The following is a 20,015-nucleotide window of genomic DNA, read 5'->3' as shown; positions in this document are numbered from 1 at the left end:
TATTAAGCCTTAAAGTTCTGCATAATTAAGGGCATGGTCACTTGAGTGACAGATGGATTGTAGTACCACTAGCCGTTTATCTGCTGCCGTCACGTCACCTCAGCTCCACCCACGTCCCACCTCTTTGCCCAATTTCTGTTATCCGGTAGTGACACGCTGCCAAGATGGCAACAGTCGGCTTTAGGTTTCAAAAATGCTCTTCAGAAACCTACGGGTGACGTCACGAACACTACGGACATTTTTTTTTTTTTTCTATGGCATAAACCATAAGGAGTGGACACAAGCATTGCTTATGCACAAGTAAGCTAACGTGATCATTAAACATTCAACGGCATATAAATCAAAACTGCTTAACGTTACTGAATGAAATGTCAAACCCATGAAGACAAAATGACAGCAGTTAATAGACTCTATTAGGACAGTTCTGGTCTAATGATTAGAGAGTCAGACTTGTAACACGAATGTCGCGGGTTTGAGTCTCATTTCGCTTTACTCCATCTGTTTTGATCATCTTTCTTAATAAAGGCCTTCTGAAGTGAAGCGATGCGTTTATGATAAAGATATACATATTTAACACGTTATGAAGTAAAATATCTAGCTTCCGCTAGACCGCCTTTTGTATTCAAGTTACAAAGAAAGTGTAAACTGGCGTCAAGCATTTTAAACTTCAAGAGTTTTACACTTTCTTTGTACATTGAATACGGAAGGCGGTTCGAAAGACACTTTTTTTTTTTAACAGTAAAATTTCACTAATGCGACTGCACCATTACAAGGCAAAATCGGCCACCAGCTATTTATTCCAAATCAGATCTAGAAGAATAAATAAAAGTCTTTTCCCCTGTGAAATACATCACATTTATGTAGTAAAATGGGTTATGAATGGAGTTTCATGCTGTCTTGATGTTTTAGATTAGAAAAATTGCAAATAAGTAATCAGGTGATCTCTGCAGTTTTTTCATTTGCCATACTTCTAAAAAAAAAAAAAAAAAAAAAAAAAAAAAACCCCACACATTTTGCTAGTTTAATGCCACACTGAATAATTGATATATCTGCAAACGAGAAAAAATTGTCACATTTATTCAATATCAAACAAGAGTTGAATGTACATTTGTAATGGGGTCTTAGAAAAGACTGAAATGAATATCAACAGTGTTACATCATACCCACTTTCATTCCAACCCTTTTTATTTCCATACTTCATATAATAAATTATTTAGTGCCAAATAATGAGATATGTTCTTAAGACATTGCGTTGACACATATGAATGTTACTGATCCCTGACAAAGTCAAAGCATTTTTTTTAAGTAAAAGAAATTACATATTAGTCCAATTCATACCAAATCTGTGCAAGACACAGCTTCCATTAAGCTAAAAAAAATTATAATTAAAAATAAGGAAGCTTTTTTTTTTTTTTTTTTTGTACATATACGTTGGCAAAATACAATTTTCATGGTGAAATCCATAACTGAACACATCATTCACAAGTGGAGATGTGGTGATCATGGGTTGAACTGTCTTTCTTTACACTTGGTACTGCAAAATATATTTTTAGTTGTCATTCGTACAACAGTTATTTGTGCAATAGAGAAAATATAAGGCCTGAGTCTGGGATATTAATTCTTTTAATTTTCTGTATCACAGTCTCTCTCCATTCATTCTGTATTTCCAAGAAGGGAAGATTCACCTGCAAACTGGCTGGGAGAGTTTTCAAAGTTCTACAAAATTCAGACATTGGCATGTTTCTTTTTTTCTTTTCTTTTTTACAGTATACTGTACAAAGCTTTTGGCAGATGTAGATGATGCCAGTCTTGACACTTTCTGCTCGAGTTTGACCAGACCGTCAGTTCTGTTACTAAAAAACAAGTGAGAAAGAGTCATTGTGCCGTTGACTAGTCCCTCTCTTTCTGTCGTTTGTGGCTGAATAGACAGAATGTGAGGCAAAAGAAGAAAACGGACGAAAGTTGACATTCTTGGCTCAGAGGCTGGTGATTAGCTGCATCTGTCCATCGCTAGCGGGTTCGCTCTCTAGTGGAAGGCAGCCGTCGGGGAGCCTGGGGCCAATGCAGCCCACGCTAGTGCCTCCTCGGCTAATCTGATAGTAGGAAAGCGCTTGAGTCCCATTTCCCAAGTCGGGCAAGCTCTTGTAGCAGTGTTCCTCAATTTCACTTTGAGCTGATGAGCAAGGGGAACCATCGTCCTGTCCACTGACCAGGTCGGGGGATTCAGAAGGTAAGGAGGACTGAGAGTCTCTGAGATTGGGCATGCTTGTGTACAATGAGTCTCTGTTATTTGGCGAGGGTGCGTTGTCTTCCTCTCTTGCGCTTTGCTCATCTTCTTCTGGCTCTCTGCTGTTTTTCTGCGGCCTGATGGCCTGCTGAGATGCCTTTTGAGTGCAGTAAAGGAGCGAATGAGTTCGTTGGGGCAAAAGCGGAGCCTCGAGGGTCACCCGGTCGTTCGGGTGAAGGAGAAGAAGCTCCAGCGCCTGGTGGCTGGCGGATGGCGGCAAAGCGGAGGTGTCGGCATCAGTAACTATGACGTCGACTTCATTCCCGCTTCTGTTCCCGACACCTCCGTCGACGCTGACGCAGGCCTCCTGTGGAGCCAGGTCTCTGTCCCTGTGGCCGTCGGACCCCGGTTGGCATTTTGAGCTGGTTTGGTTTTGCGGCAACCTGCGAGGTCTCAGGTTGTTGTGAACCAGCTCGGAGATGATCATCTTTTCAAAGGCAGCGTCGTCCAGGTGCACAGTAGTCGGGCAGCTCAATGCAGGGTCTTCGTAGTCGTCCTCTCGGAGGGAGTAACTGTTGTTGAAGTTGTCGTTGAGAGGGAGTGTGTCCATGGTGCTGACATCACGGCTGTTGGTCAGGGAGTGCTGGCCTGAAATAAAAAACAAAAAATTCAGTGAAATGAACAAATAGTAAGTAGCATGACAGACAATATTGGGTATTTGTTACTATTTAAAGACATGATATTTCTCATCCCACTCATTACATGCCAAATGCCAACTAAAAATAACATTAAAAACTAAAATAATAAATTAAAGAGGACCTATTATGCTTTTTTCCATGTTCAACTTTTTTTAGTGTTGCAGTTTGAGCATGAAAAAGGTCTGCAAAGTTCCAAAGCACAAAGTCACTCCAAAGGGAGTTATTCTCTATATCGATGCGCAATCAGTTTCTAAACTTCCTGAAACGCCTCCATTGTAGTTTAGAATTTTTTTTCTGGGAATGAACACGTCACAATATTCCTCATTTAAATAATTCCCACCCAAGGTATGCGCAAAACAATGGGGCGGGGCCTGGTTGAGTTAATTAGTAGTGTTGAAACTCATGGTTATGGTAAGGGGCGGGGCATTACCCAAGCACACATGTAGTGCTTGACCAATCACAACACACTGGTCCAGCCAATCAGAGCACACTGTGCTTTTCAGATGGAGGGGCTTCATAGAGACAGGAACCAAACAGGGCTGCATTTCCCAAAAGCATCATAAGTCTAAAGGTGATGATACATGGGGCAACTTTTGCCAGGCAAATGACGCCGAACGATGTTGCTTGGGCACTTTCCCATTGAGAATGGGAAACAAATTTCGATCTAAAGTTTCCAGATAGAAATTTGTTGCCCAGTCTCAATGGGAAAGTGCCCAAGCATCATTGCTCGCTGACATTGCCAGACAACGTTGCTCAAAAAGTTGCCGTGTATTACCACCTTAAGTTGATCGTATAGAACCATTGCCACCAATGGAGCTACGATCAACTTAGGCTTATGATACTTTTGGGAAACACTCAAATCAAGACTTGGGCATAATAGGTCCTCTTTTAACAAGTAGAGATGCATGTCACTAAACGGAAACTGTTCAAACAAAATGTTCAATGTTCCATAAACTGATGTCCTTAACAGTACAGCACAGAGAAAAAGAATGTTAAAAGGCAGCCAAAGAACCTCTTGCAAAAACACAAAGAGTCATTATTGTAAATGAATGCCAGATGCAACAGCGAAAAGCATAGACACAAAACATGCTGTAAATGTCTGTATAGAACACAACAGAATGGAAGCATGTTTGTAGAGCACACCGATTACAAACAGCAGGCAGGGTGAAAACACTCACATCATGTGTGTCTGCTCAGGCTAGCTGACCTGAGAACTGCCCATGTGCGAAAAGAAAGAGTCAAATAACGCCTTCTTTAGAAAATTGCAGCGAAGACAGAAAGTGAGAAATCATCAAGCAGAAAAGCTTGCAAATAACAAACGTCTGAATTCAGCCCATCAAGATCCACCACACATTTTATTTCACTCACGATTTGAAATAAAATTGAATTGGCCAGACGCCACAAGATGTTGAATTGTAATTTAATAACGTAATTTGTGATGAAACATAATTGTGCCCATAGTTTTCATATAAATAATAAAAATTCATATAAATTCATATAAAATTCATATTTATTATTTTCATATAAATAATAAAAAAAGTTAATTAAGAAAAAGTTTGCAATTTTGCAATGACAGCCTGCTGTTTCCTGACATAAATCAAGTTTAAACATGATTAAAAACTATTAACAGCTATAAAAAGTGATTATCATTTTAGTGATTATAACCACACAAGTGTGCTAATAATACACCCTTGTATATAGTATATTCTAATTTGAAGCATTTCAAACACTTCTTAATATTAGTTCATGGGGTGATTATACTGAAATGTGAAAAGAAAAAAGTATTAAAACTACACTCAGAGCAAAGAGATGAATTTCTTTAAATTTCATTCCATTTGAATTCACTTCAAAACTGAATTACAATTCTCTATCCTGTTTCCTACCCTCTCTCTCTCTCTCTCTTTTTTTAGAAGAGTCCTGGCAGTTCCAGACTTCTTTCATTTAAGAATAATGGAGGCCGCTGTGCTCTTGTTAACCTTCAATGCACCAAACAGTTTTGTAGATTTCCTTAGACCTGTGCCTCGACAAAATCCTGTTTCTCCACTCTGCAGGCTGTCCTTTCAAACTCATGACTTTTGTTCTGATATGCATTTTCAGCTGTTACACTTTATATAGACAGGTGTTTACTTTAATAATTTGTCCAATCTTTAATGAATTTGCCACAGATTTACTCCAATCAAAGTGTACAAACATCTCAAAGATGATCCAGAGAAATAGGTTGTTTTTTTTTTTTCCATACTTCCTGATTCGAATTAAAAATTAAAATATATTGAAATTTAAAATATATGTCACAATTGAATTTTTAATGGCACCCAACAAGGTCATAAATAATCAACAAAATATGATCAATATTTTAATTCAGCTCAAATTATTCTAGTAAATGTCCATGATAGAAGTGCCATTAATAAAATGTGAATGTGTAAAACAATAGAGCTTTTTTTAAAACTTATTATTATTATTATTTTTTTTTAATGATTTGTGAGTTGACTTCAGTAGTAAGTGAATCTATCAGAAGGCTGAATGCAGAATGTGGCAGGTGTAAGTTTTAGCCAAACAATCTTTAAAACAAAATTAATTACAAAAAAAATTGTTTAGGCCTATATGAATGCATAAACATCTCGAGTCATAATTACAGAGCAGTACAAAATATCAACAGTATCACTTAAGTAATAAAAATAAAGTGGTGATAGAACAGAAAGTGGAGAAAATCATACATTTTTGAAACTGCTGCTCGGTTTCATGCAGAGCACAGGATGAATTTAAATAATATAAGATAGCAGGGATGTGAAAAATATATCTGTGTTCTGCTGTGAAATAAGGAGTCTCTTTTTAGAGTGTGAAACAGGCATCAAAGGGTTGAACGGGAGGAGAGCGGGACCGAGGGGGAGAAAGGATGGACAAAAATAAAGCAAACAAGCATAAAACATTATCTGAGCCAAGGTTATTTGCATTTGTTTATGCATTGGCGATGGGTATAATCCAGACTGGTACTGTCTGGAGAGCCTGGCCAACAGATGCAGACAGAATGCATTTGGACAAGCTGGAAAGCAGGAATTCTGGGAGAAAAGCCAGGCCAGATCTTTGATTGTTCGGTGTCGGAAATATATTGCATGCACTCAGTGTTTACAATGGGCACAGATATTCTTTTCTTCTGCTGCTGGTGTTTGTCTAAGTGGAATGTAAAGAGCGAAGGTCTCAGGGAAATTGTTCTTTCTCTGGTCTGAGCCAGCTGTTCAGATGCAATTACTAAAGAGTTTCTTTTGTTCGCTCCTCCTGTTTCAGGCATCGCGGAATGTGTTCATGCTGCAGTCAGCCCCGAGACGTGGCTACAAAGACTCACAAAAAGAAATAAAACTTGTATATTTAATTAGCAGAGTGAATACATTTATCCACATGTCCGTAAACAGCACCGAATCTCATCTGCTTTCTTATTTATTCACAAAGATTCAAAGATTCATTCGCAGTGTTGATCAATTTCATCATATGCTGTGAATTTTGCATATTGTACCATAAAGTGCAGAATACGTGGTTTTGTAAAAAATCTACAATATTCATATAGTTTATTCAATTCTGTCAACTTAGACTTTTGAAGATACAGTAGATCATCACTTTGTTTTATACTTAAAGTGGCTTAAAATGTTGATTAAATGCATTTTTTTGATAATACAATATTAAATGGGAAAGATTACTAAAACAAAGTGACCTGTGGTTCAATAGTTTAAGCCTTCTACCACATCCATTAGTCTACTACATAAAGAGGCATGGCATTGCTTTCTTTGACTGTGTTTAGATCCAAAGCGATCAAAGCTGCATCTGAAGTGTGTCTGCACTGAATACGTTGACACAGCACATCCTTCTCATAATGTTCACTAACAACAGCACTACAGAGGACAGGCTCTGATTCAAATATCATGCTTCCAAAGATTTCCCGCTTTGTAGAACAAAGATGGTTCAAATCCATTCGTCACTCTGTATAAGTTACAGATTACGTGCAACGGCATGCAGGACTTCAGAAGGAATTGGAAGTGCAATGTTATTAGCATTAAAAAAGGCATTGTAAAAATGATTACAGTAAAAAGTTTTATAATAAATAATATTTTATGTGTAGTTTGGTACTATGACTTGGAACTACCCAAGGAACTGCCCGGTTAACAATATAAAGCAGGTATAGAAAAAACACAAAATCATTAACAAAAAGGGTGAACTAATAAATTGGAGGTAATGGTAATAAAAAAGGATTCATGCAGCTGAAAAACAATTGTTTTTAAAGAAGAACGGCCGCAGTGATTTCATTACAGCCTCTGCAAATGACAGTTGTGTGTTAATAGCGCTGTATTTCTTCAACCCACACCACCTCAATATTCCCAAACAGCAGAATGAGAACAGCCCTGTAGAGCACCTGGAGGTGAAGGTGTGCTGCAGACGATGGTTTCGGCAAGAAGGTTGTTATAGCGGTTGTTAGTGTCGTGAGGCCTGAGGAGAGGGTTAGTTAGGAGATAGTTGCCCGTCATTCCTGTTGAATAGATAAAGAGAGGAGCAATAAGAGGGATGACTGTGAACGAGAGAGGATTAGGAAAGCAGAACAGAAGAAAACAGGATTACGTAAGATAACAACCACAGAGTGATAAGTTGTTCCGAGAATTTCAGAATCACATATTTCAGATATGTGAACAGAACGGCCCACCAACCAAATGCTGTACTTGAACAGAAGTGAACAACTTTCACCATGCCAAATTACAGCAAAATATTTTTAGATTATAATTAGGAGTGCTACAAAAACACTTGATCTGAAAAGTATTAGGCTAGATGAACTTTCATGCAAATCTAAGGCCCTGTTTACACCAGGTGTATTTTCATCAATCGGATCACAAGTGGACGACACTAAATACTAGGGGTAGGAGGGAAAACAAACAAACAAACAAAAAAAAATTAAATCTATGCATCGTGATTCTCTCTCCAACGATTCTGGATCAGAATCGATTCTGAGCTTATAGTTTTTAACCGGATGCGCGATGACGCGGTGTGCTTTAGAAACACCCATATTCTGCCTGCTTCCAATTCCTCACACACATACATCACTCGAACTTTCCGCAAAATAATCATCCATAAAGTTCGGAAAGGTTGAAGCGAATTACAAAGGACATTTACAGGCTTCGTTGCACAGGCTGGCCTGTGAGAGACGCGCACTTTGTTTGATGTTACACACGTGCAGTGTGCGGTCTCACTCGCCGGTATTTTCCTTACAAATGCTCTACGAAGTCATCATTTATGTCGTGTGGAATGCAGTGGACTTATATATTCAAAATATGAAACTCAGAAGGCTGCTTTCAATTTCAAATGCTGACGAGCACTTTTCTGAAGAGTGCTCGTGCATGCGGCTGTGCGTGACTTCGGGTGCGTTCACACGGGGCGCCGGCGTTAACGCTTCTCGTTTACTTTGAATGGGTGACGTCATGCTTTGCTGAACTGAATTGTGGGTTCCGTCGCGTCGCTTCACTCGCGTTGCAAGCGGCAGAAGTTGAAGATTTCTCAACTTTTCAAGCATCAACGCAGGCGTCATCCAATCAGATCGCCCTATGCAAATACCCAAGAGCAGTCACAGCCAACTGCGTTCGTGCAACACCGGAAAGTAATGTGATTGGCTGTAATCACTATAACGGTCGCGTCAACACAAGCTTCAGACATGCCCTCCGTCAAGCGTTGACGCTGATGCCCCGTGTGAATGCAGTGGTTGCACTTGATTATCAAAATGGTTTTGTAAACACAGCCAGTTTTCTCTTAAGAGATTAAACGGAAGTAAACTCTTATTTCGGTGTGAAATAAACAGATATGGAAATGTATAAATTAAAGTTAAAGCTCCAGTCACCTCACGAAGATCCAGAAAAAAAAGTCCGCTGGTGCCTCAGTGACTACTTCACTCAGAGAAGCTGTCAATCTTGACGTCTCACCCCCGTTTTTGTAGCATCAAATAACTAACTAAAACCAAACTTACTTAAAAAAGAACACTTGAACTAACACCAGCGTGATAAAAACTGTCTGACAGAAATGTTTGAAATGTAATTTAATTGTTTAGTTTGTCTCACGTCCCACTGGAATACATGGAGAGGGCGGGGTTTATGACCTATATTGCATCCATATTGTAATCCAACTATATTGCATGATCGAGGCGCTTTGGCTTCACTTTTCAAGACTCGTGTGGCATGCTTGGAAAAATCCCATACATTTACCCACTAGGGCTGGAACAATGCACTGACGTGATTGATTACGCTAGTTGCGCACTGTTTACGTTTTTCTCTAATCCCGTCATTTTTCACACAAAACAAAACTCTAGAGCAGATGCTAATGGCTAGTATGGCCATTTTATTTTTTATTTTATTTTATGAGCGTGACAACTGCATTCTATAACCAAACTGACACTTGCACATTTTCAGGACTCGCAACCACATTCTCGACAAACTTGCGATGAAGTCTTAATCGACGTAATAGATTATGTCCAGCCATATTACCCACCCACAGACCCTCCCCTTGAAGAAATCAGGACAGAACTGGTCGAAATTGGACAAAAAAAAGATGGATTAACACACCAGGAATAACTGGAATGTGTCTCCCTCGTCTATTTGTGATGCAATCAAACAAAATGCATCTTAATATCAGGTGTAAACAGGGCCTAAGTGTAGCAAAGAACACTTGAAAAGCTAAACTTGACCTGCATCATAGCTGAGCATATTAGAAGGTCAGTATGACTCAAACACAGTCAAGCTCTCGCTCGGTCACATCTACTGCCTTATCAAGCGGGCAATGAGAGCTGGAAATCATACTCTCATCAGCAACACTTTTGCAAAGCCTAAATAAATGATCATTTTTAAAAAGCAGCCTGCATTGTCGCTTTCCAACCTAGGACAAAGGCCTCAAGACTTCATGTAGAGTGCTGATGAGAAAAGAACAAAGCAACTATTTGCACACAGCTCAGCTTGGGACTCAAAACTGATAGTGTTGTCTGATCCCACTATAGATAGAAAATTAACAAAAATTAAATAATAAAATATCCAATTAAGCCACACATTCTACTATTCATAGTTTGCATGTGATATCACACCCCTAAATAAAAGCCCACCTGGAGGCCAAAACAAGGCTTCCCTCCGTTGACCACCAGTGATTTTTATCAGGTTTGTACTAAAGTACTAATGTATTAAGACCGTGACATTAAAAGACCAAATCCAGTATATACCTTAATAATGGTGCATACTAGGGCTCTCACAGTACCAACATTTCAGTAGTCGGTACCAATACCAGTAAAATTTTGCGGTTCTCAATACTAATTTCGGTACCAGAGCAAAAACTGTTGAATTACGTACTTTAAAAAATGTCCTGTTTTGTCTCATCCATTGGGCATCACTGTCAATCACTGCAGTTTCTGAATCAATCACTTATTTAAATATGGTTGTCAATCCAGAAACTTTGCAGTGTACTGAGCAGCATGAAAAACTAAACTTGGATAATACTACTACTAAACTAAAACTAAACTAAAATGAACGGATAATAAACAGAAAGCAAGAAGAGCCTCCATTGGTCCCACTTTATATTAAGTGGCCTTAACTACTATGTACCAGTGTTGGGCACGTTACTTTAAAAAAGTAATTAGTTATAGTTACTAGTTACTTCTCACAAATAGTAATGGAGTTAGTAACTGAGTTACATCATTATAAAATTAACTAATTACCAGGGAAAGTAACTATTGCGTTACTTAAAAATAAATAAATAAATAAATAAATAAATAAATATGTCAAATAACTTGAATGCCCCCAATATTAAATATAAGTCTAAGAATAAATTATTCTTGATCTGCTCTTGTTATGAAATTTCTCTGTACTGTACAATACGTGTTGGAAAATGTAGTTCCATATTCATGTTTAAATAGCCCTATATTATGTTTTAAATTCATGTACTTGATTATGAAAAGTGAACAGCATGAGTAAGATGCATCATAAGATGCGCAATATATTGGGAGACATGGAGTGGGTCAGACATGATTTTAAACACTTTATTAAGTTTTGTTTTGTAGAAAGCCTTTCTTTAAAGTGAATTTCGGTTTGTAAAAATTGTATCTTCATTTTAATCAATGTTTCATCAACCAATTGCCTGGATTTAATAAATAAGAAGCAAATAGCAGACAATATAGCTAATCTTGGCAGACGTGGGCGCGATCACTGGGGTGTGAACTGGAGCGCGACTTATAGGCTAAATGAACCGAAACTCAGCGGCTGCTTGCCTCGCATACATTGAGAAATATATCTATAGAAAGCTTGAAATATCTAAAAACGAAAAGAAATAGGCTACTCTGATTACATAGCCTAATCCGAATGAAATGTGCATTCTCTCTCTAAGCGCGTCCGATGAGAGTCAGTAATGTCAACTTCATCTTTGCAGCCGACACTGATTCAGAAAACATTACTTTATTAATAAACAAGGTGCTTCGACAGATTGGAGTTGCTGTTTATTGCAGTAGATAGGACCTTTGAACCAGAAAGACACAGCTTACATTTGACTAAAAGGTTTTTGTCTTTATGCTCAACTAAAGTGAAATAATGAGCATATTTCCACTTTGAGAAACTCGTCTTGCTCTCGCCTTGACTCCATGACTGCCGCACATACTTGAATAAACGGAAACGTGCGTCTTCGTGTTTACAGGTTGGCATCCGCCAATCCTACAATGCGTCGCTGCTGTAAACAGTAGGCTGTAGGCTACACACTTCAGCCAAAATTAATTAATTTAAAAAAGTAACGGACGGCGCACCATATGGTAACGGTAACAGAGTTAATTTATTTAAAAAGTAATGCGTTACAGTATTAGTTACTGTCAAAAGTAGTAACGCGTTACTGCCCAACACTGCTATGTACTTACATTTAAATTAATCATTTGATTCAATGCACTTATTGTGTACATACATGTTTTTACATTGTACTTATATTTTAAAAACACCTGCATGTAATTACATCTGTAATCAATTTCTGTTATTACATTTATAATTACACTGATGACCCATCCCTTACACCTTACCCCCACCCTTAAACCTACCCATACCACCAAAGCTTTCCCTAACCTTACCCGTATCCACCTCAATAGCAGTACAAGTGTTTTGCAATTCAATATGAACCCAATAAGTACATTGTACTTATTTTTTGATGTAAGTACATAGTAGTTAAGGCCACTTAATATAAAGTGGGACCCCTCCATTTATAATCGCTGAGGCTGCGGGTGTGGAACAACATGAGGGTGAGTAATAAATGACATTATTTTCATTTTTGGGTGAACTAGCCCTTTAAGTGTTTTTCCATAGAAAGCCCTTATAAAGAAAACACTTAACTATTTAGTGTGTTGCATTCATATTCTGGGCTCATCTGCTCACCTGTATCTAGTATGCATCATTAATAAGGTGTAAACTGAATTTGATCATTTAATAACACTGTTTTAGTACATTAAGGCACTTTAAGTGTTTTTCGCATTAAGCGTTTTAGAATGTCATGATTTTAGTGATAAAAATACTGCAGCAGTTGCTATATATGAACCACAAGAGCCCAAAACTTGTATTTGTTCACTTCTTTTTGTTTTTCCTCTTTTGAGAGGTGATCTAAATATTCGTGCCTTGAAACAGATGGGAAATTGACAGGACTGTGCTGCAGTTGATGGATGTTTTGCTCACCAGGTCTCTGCGCCAGTCATGTGACTAAAAACTATGAACTGATTTGTTTCTTTATAATTGTTACAAACGTGTATGTAGCACGCAATGGGAAAAACATAAAAAGTTGCTATAATATGCTATAAATTAGCATATTAAATTGCTAAAATTGGTTGATAAAATCGGTAGATGGATTAATGCCACGAATGCCACGAACAAACAGTATATCACTAAATTAAATAAGAGACACCGGTAAACCAAATATATCTTCATTACTTCTTGTGAAAGTGTTCACTTACAATAATACAAGTGTTCACTTTTTAAATTAGTGGTAATTGCAAGCATTGTTCCCTGCTGCTTTGTCTTAGTAAGCAGTAGTAGTAAAATAATAGTAATTAAATAAGTATTTTAATTAAAAAAAAGTGGTAACACTTTCCTTAAAGCCTTTATGTAGGGGGCATTATAAAAGTAATGCGTTACTTATGCCATTTAATGGGTAGTATGATCTTATAAATACCTGTAACCAGTTATAATATATTATAATACTCATATATTCATTGTTACAGCTTTAAAAAAAAGATTAATGCAAGGAGACAGCAATTATTATAATGCATTTTAACTTTGGTTTATATTATTTATGAAAAGATAATGCATTATAAAATACATTATGAATAGAATACCTTTATACATAAAGGCTTTAAGTTTTACCAAAAAAGTTTTAAAACATTTTAAATTAATACAAAGTTTTTTTATTTTATTATTATTTTTTTTTAAATAAGGCTATGTTCTCGCTGTGGACCTTTATAAAATAATTTGATCTGCATTCATATGTAATCAACGATTTTTATATTACATTCAGCTAACTTTCTCACTTTATCATATAAATCATCATACTGTAGTAAACTGTCTGTTTCTTAATGATCTCTTGTACTGTCCTTGTTAAATGTTACATGTAGTTACTATAATTACTATAAATTGTGCATACTTGCAATGCAAGAGAAATATTTTCTTATGTTTATTCAATCAATGCTACTACTTATACATGATATTTTGTTAATCTTATATGAGTTGCATATATTTCCTGACATAACTTTTAAATAACGAAAAGATTCCATTTGTTTTTGACATACAGACATGTGTAGATGTGTGTAACCATTGCATGTACTGACAACAGATTTTCTACCTTTATTGTTTATTAAAATAAGTTGTTTCTGACAGAGTGATTAGTGAAGGAGGACTAAAGTAATGGTTTCAAAAGAGCGTTAACTGTTTAAGAATATACACGTAAGGGTTAGATTTTGACTGATAAGCATGGAGATGTTATAACTACTGAGCACTGGCCCACTCTTTCGGTCATACACGGTGAAAAACTCAGATATATTATATTTTATGTTTCTCTCTCTCTCACTCACTCTGATGTTTCAAAGCTAATCTACAAATGCTGTGAGAGGCAACTTGGAAACAATGATTTCTTTCTGCAGTCAAGGTCAGTTGGGCCGGGAGAGTTTTAGGGAGTCAGATATTTAGGCACGTCAGGTGGGCACGGCTATTAAAGGATGTCGATGAACTAGAAAATGTACATATATGAATATAGGAAGTAGGATGCCTTATGATAATTAAAAATCAATTTTGAAAGTCTTTGTTTGCCAAAAAATTAACATGCACATACCATAAATAAAATCCTATTAATAACTCTACAGTAAGATACTAAGACGCAAGAAAAATAATTATAACTTTCACATAAACATCAATGTTAAACGAGGCAACAATCAGAAAAAAAAAAACACCATATAGTGTCTATAAATCTATAGTAGCGTATCTGAGAGTTCAGTGTTTCACTATGCAAGATCTGTCACCTTGGTTTAGTGTGGAAGTGCTGTTGATATCTCCGGAAATGAAGGAAGACTCTGACTGTTTCCTCACAGTATCGTTCCACATCCTCCTGATGCGGCTCTGCGGCGAGAGAAAGACACGTTCACTGATTATTGAAGCTAATATTTATGTAGAATGACAGCTTTGCAGTCTCAGGCTGTCTCCGAAATCACCCCCCATTAGCCTTAAAAAGGGCACTATTTGAGGGGACTGACATTTGTAGTGGTGTCCGAAACCAGTGAATGTTATGGAGTGCACTCATTCAATCCCATAATGCACCGCAATAACAAGTGTACAACTGATGACGGCTAGAAAATATCCATAATGCACTGTGAGGGTCATGCTGAATGAATTCCAGCCTGCAGCTGAATCGTCCATTCATCCATTTTCTAAACTGCTGGTTCAATGTGGGTACAATGTAAATTCCTTTTAATTATTAAATTGTTTAGTTAATGTTTATACATAGTTTCCATGACAATCTTTTCATTACTACTGGAGCTGCCAGTTTGTCAAGTTTCAAATGATTATTGAACAGCAAGCACAAACTATGCAAAACCAGCAGCCCTTCCGGCGCACTCAGTGTCCAAATTCACTCATTCGTTTTCATTCACTCCTTCAAGTGGACTATATCAGTGCATCAATGTAGGGAATAGTAAAGTTGGGTATATGAGGCGATTTCGAACACATCTTCAGTGTTTGAGGGGCTATTAACACTACATGTGGAATAAAGACTGCTAAAGAAAAAGTCTTAACAACACATTTTCATCTTTTGCAGCTTAAGATCCCCCACAATATTTACAATGCAATTCAGGGCAAGAGAAAACAACAATATTCTACTTAATGTCTAATACTTATCAAGAAATCGTTATTATTGAAGGAATGTTGTGGTTTCAATGCAGGTCAAGCTCTATCAACAAAATTTGTGGCATAATGTCGACTACAAGAGAAAATTATGTTTGAAGTTTCTGTAAAACTGCTTTCAAACCATGTCAAACATAAGGGCCGCCACCCTATTTCTTGTGGCCCGCAAGACAATTTAATTAAACTGTAATTGCATCATGTTTCCACCTCTTCATGTATTCCTGCGATTCATTTTTTTTTTAAAAACAAAACTGTGTTTAACAACAATGTTTATTTTAGGTTTCAGACATTTAAATAATGCTAGTACTAGTAAAAATTTCACAGTTTGAAAAATAAACACTGATGTTTTTGAAAGCCACAATAGTTCAACTGTGCAAACAAGTTAAGTTACAGCTTGCTATAAATTACACATCAACTGACAAGGTCATTATAAAAAAATTAAATCAAAATCTATAAAAACAATACACGGGTCAAACAGCGTGAAGAGTATAATGACAAGCATTGTTGCTATGGAAATAGGAATGTGAATCATTCTATCTAATACTTCTTTCAAAGCAGCAAGTTGTAAATATATGGATTTTGTTATTGTCTTCAACCACACTATAACCAGTTTTAATACCGTACTGTAAAAAGCATTATACAAATAAACGTGAATTGAAGTGAATTGAATTAAAAAAAATAATGCAGTTACAGTAGTGAACTTACAATGGAAGTGAGGCAAGACATTATACACTACATGTAGTCTTTAGTAAAACTATTTATTATTTGAGCTTAAAGTTGTATTAATCATCCTTTTTGAACTGTAAGTACTAGTTGGATGAACCTGTAGTTATGCATTACTGATGTAAGTTTTCTCAAAATGCCAATGTCTTCAAGAAGACTGGACCAACCAACCAGCAAACTACCTTAAAAACTCTGCGCAAGTATCTGGCGGTGGTGGACGCTAACCAAGTATGTTTACTCTGTTACTATACTTGAGTACAATTTGAAGTATCTGTAGTCTATCTATTTCAAAGATCATAATATCATAATTTTTACTTTAAAAACATAGTTACTCAATATTTGGAACTGAAAAAATAGACATCTGCTTTGAGACACGACAGCCATGTCCGATTCGTGAACTGGCTCAAATACGAATTGGACTGATTACAATTGCAGCTGTTCTCCTGTCAACAAGGAACTGATTTTATGATCCATTCAGGACAAGCCTTCTGGTAACAACTCACTGAATTGTTTGTGTCCAGCTCAAAATTAAATGTTGAGTGACAGATGTTGAAAAAACTAAGTTATAATGATAATAATTATTAGTAATGTCAGTTGTTTGTGATGTAAATCTGCTGAAACAGGACGAGCTGTTTAAATCCAGTGTGTGAAATGTTTGAATGTGGTAAACATTTCACATCACTGTCTGTACAGGGTAGGCTAGGTAAATACTATAAATAAATGTTAAAATTATTCAAATTAGTGCCTCATGCATCTTCCCCCCGCCGCACCAAATTCAAAATATATGAAACTTGTAAATTTGCACAGCGTTCTTCTTAAATGTCAACGCATTTTGCCCCGTGTTGCATCTGTTTTATATTGTATTCTATAGTACAGATCTTAACTTGTTTGCACAGTTGAATTATTAGTAACGTTGATATTTTGGATATCAATAGTACAATTGTATATTGAAATTTAATGTTCTAGTAATAAAAAAAGAAAAAGAAAGAAAGAAAAACTGTTCTAGAAGAGCCCAAAAACAAAATCAAGACTTTGTCAAAGGGCATAAAATGGCCTCTTTGAATCATTGGATAATTTTCAGAGAAGTGAACATGTTTGCAGAGTTTAGCTCAAACCCTGATCAAACTTACCTGCCTGTAACTCTGAAGACCTTGATTAGCTTGCTAAGGTGTCTTTGATTAGGGTTGGACCTAAACTCTGCAGGGCAGTGGCCTTCCAGGACCGGATCTGAGGAACCCTGGTTTACTGTGTTTGGTTTTTCATATGATACAACTGGAGAGGTTATAGATGTACCTGTGTAGCAGATGAATATCGAGCTGTGGACCTGGAAGCCGAGGATTTGTTAGTGCTGTGGGGTCCTTCAGAGGGAAGAGCACTACAGCACTGAGACTGCCGGAAACACTTGCTGTACTCTTTACGCACCTATGATAACAGAATCCAACATCAGGTCAGTTAGCAACCAAACGCAAGACCCGAGCAAAAAAGATTAGGAGACATACATAATGCACAGTAGTGGCCAAAAGTAAAGTCTGGAAGGGTATATTTGTTTTTAACGATCCTAAAAGTTTGATTAAACCATCAAAATATGAGGAAAACACACATATATATATATATATACTTAGAGGCTAAGTGCCATCTGAAATTTTCTTCTAAAATGAGCATTTTTATCAAGTTTGTATGTTTAGGTTCAGGGCAATTCTGTCTCTAAACTTCTTTCACTGTGTAACAATTAAAATTTGAGCAAGAGCAACTTCAGGCTGAGTGACTTTTTGAAAAACAAAAAAGTCTAATGCCTTTCATTATTGAATTTTTCAAAACACTGACAGATATTTCACTCACAATTGAGCCTGAAATAAAACTGGATTGCAAACACTTATGTTGACTTTAACTATTATAATTAAATATATATTTTATTTCATACATAAAGGATATAACCTCTTAAAACAAGCCTTTAAAAAAAGACAACCTTCATATTTTCTACTGACTTAAAGTACGACAAACTCAAAGGATTTTAGTTGAATTAAAATCACAAAATAAACACTGCAGCCAGAAAATGGCTTTATGAATCAATATTTAACACATTCAGCAGTGTTCAGTAATGAAGAATGTGGTGTATGAAAACCATTTCCTGTAGCTTTTCACAAGTGGGCTTGGGTTTACCTTCTTCTGCAGAAGACAGTGGAAGATGAAGATGAACATCCCTTGTAAAGTGTTGAAGATAGTGAAGAGGTATGCCATAATAACTGAAGAGTCGTTCAAGAAAAACAGGCCAAACGACCACGTCAGACAAAGAAGACACAGCAACGCAAAAGCACCAAACACCCAGGACCTGAAAATGACGTGATAATGGTTTAAAACACATTCCGTAGCTTTTGTGAACAATATCAAGGCTTCTCTGCCAGTGTAACGGGTCTAAAAATTAGAACACATATTTTTGTCCCTTTAGTTCTATTTTTTTCTCTGTTTGCTTATGCAGTTGCAATCTCTTTCTAATCTTGATTCTGTACAATTGTAGATGTTGTCAGTGTACAGACTGACAACATCTGACTCCATCAAAGTGCAAAGCATGACAAATGATTACAATCTAATTTCAGACTGTTAGATTCATCAGCCAATCAAATAGTTCTGTTTGTACCTATTTATATGTAGGCCACACAGCAAGCTTTTTGTGTGTGCGTTTCTGAATTAGTTTACAGTTGTTTTATGCATTAATTAATCTCATTTACTTTGTTTCTACATCTTGTTGATTTTAACGAGAGCATTCGCAAGAGTGAAGAACTCAAGTGAGCTCATGCTGAGCAAAACTCTTGCGATTTGAGTGGTACTGAGCTTATTTCCTCTCTGTGAGCGAGACATTTAATTGCCTTTGATTGGCTATTGCATTTATTTGCTCAGTTTTACTCGGAACACACAAACACACAAAATTAATGATTAAAAAAAAAAACCACTACTTTTGTTTGCAAATAGAAAATAAATTCATAAATTTAACCCACTCCTACGATTAGACCACCCACATATAAGAGTCTAAGACAGCAGTATATCACTGGACTTGTTCCCAATAGATTCCAACAACTATTTCTGTGGCTCAAATGTCCTGAACGGATGATCCCTTAAAATGGACACGACAAGGGGAGATTTCTCTCCGTCTCCTGCTGCATTTTTAAAAGTAATCGTGACTTTGGGTCCAATAAAACATCTTGCGTATCATTCCATTGTATGGCCCATCTGGAAATATGCATGTAGTTCCCAAGGAAAATGTTTATGAGAGGGTCAGACTGTGATATCACATTGCAGGAAGTGAACGAATAAGTTAATAACACGGTGCTTGAAAAGTTAATGCTTTCTCTAATTATTCCCATAAACCCCAATTAGGTGCATTTGAGTATTTACAGTCCAGCTCCAGATGCAAACCTCTACCTCATGTGCAGTCTTTACCACAGAAAACTGCTCAGTGCCACAAAGCCAGATTGTGGAGATACAATCATAATGTTATCATTTTAAGATCTTGCCACTTTGAATAAAGCAATCAAGATGATAAGTCGGGACAACAAAATAGTCGAGTGCTAAAGATGAAAGAAAATGTCCGAATGTGAAATTGTGCAGACAGCTGGGCTAAAAACAAAGCTGCTAAATGTGTTCGACAGTGCTGAAGATTGATCTTACCTTATGCTCTCCAGTCTGCTGGAATCAGGTTTCATAGACATTGAGTGTTTTACCATCTTGTACATAGTCACCACCAGAAAGATGAGATTGAGCTGTTGGAAAAGATAAAACACGTTGAGAAGACCACACAGCTTTCCCCACAGTTCTTGGAACTCACGTTTGCAATTCATCATTCAGATGGCATATTTGTTCAGCTGCACTTTTCCGGAGAGCACCACGTAACAGTTACACGGGCAAGAATAGTAGAACATCTTTCTTTGGTCGTGTGATCACTGTGCTGTTAGACGAATGTAA

The 20,015-nt window shown here is 36.9% G+C and overlaps 1 protein-coding gene across 9 annotated transcripts in view; it reads right to left on the bottom strand.

Moving 5' to 3' along the window:
• Positions 1–1,061: 1,061 nt before the first annotated feature.
• LOC125249983 (adhesion G protein-coupled receptor L2-like) overlaps positions 1,062–20,015 on the bottom strand; it is a 135,790-nt gene continuing 116,836 nt past the window's right edge. For 4 of the 9 annotated variants that reach the window (XM_048162251.1, XM_048162253.1, XM_048162252.1 and 1 more), the window contains 6 exons: positions 19,722–19,813; positions 18,219–18,387; positions 17,352–17,480; positions 14,459–14,555; positions 7,325–7,438; positions 1,062–2,875 (listed from right to left, as the gene is read on the bottom strand). In XM_048162251.1, the coding sequence (XP_048018208.1) occupies positions 1,977–2,875; positions 7,325–7,438; positions 14,459–14,555; positions 17,352–17,480; positions 18,219–18,387; positions 19,722–19,813 (1,500 nt within the window). In that variant the 3' untranslated portion in view covers positions 1,062–1,976. Of the gene's footprint in view, positions 2,876–4,103; positions 4,140–7,324; positions 7,439–14,458; positions 14,556–17,351; positions 17,481–18,218; positions 18,388–19,721; positions 19,814–20,015 lie in introns of all 9 variants that reach the window. The other 5 variants (XM_048162256.1, XM_048162260.1, XM_048162259.1 and 2 more) reach the window with 2 other exon arrangements.

Source organism: Megalobrama amblycephala, linkage group LG17 (assembly GCF_018812025.1).
Source record: "Megalobrama amblycephala isolate DHTTF-2021 linkage group LG17, ASM1881202v1, whole genome shotgun sequence".
Classification (NCBI taxonomy): Eukaryota; Metazoa; Chordata; class Actinopteri; order Cypriniformes; family Xenocyprididae; genus Megalobrama; species Megalobrama amblycephala.
The sequence above is the reverse complement of the archived record's forward strand: the minus strand, read 5'-3'. Positions and strand labels throughout refer to the sequence as shown.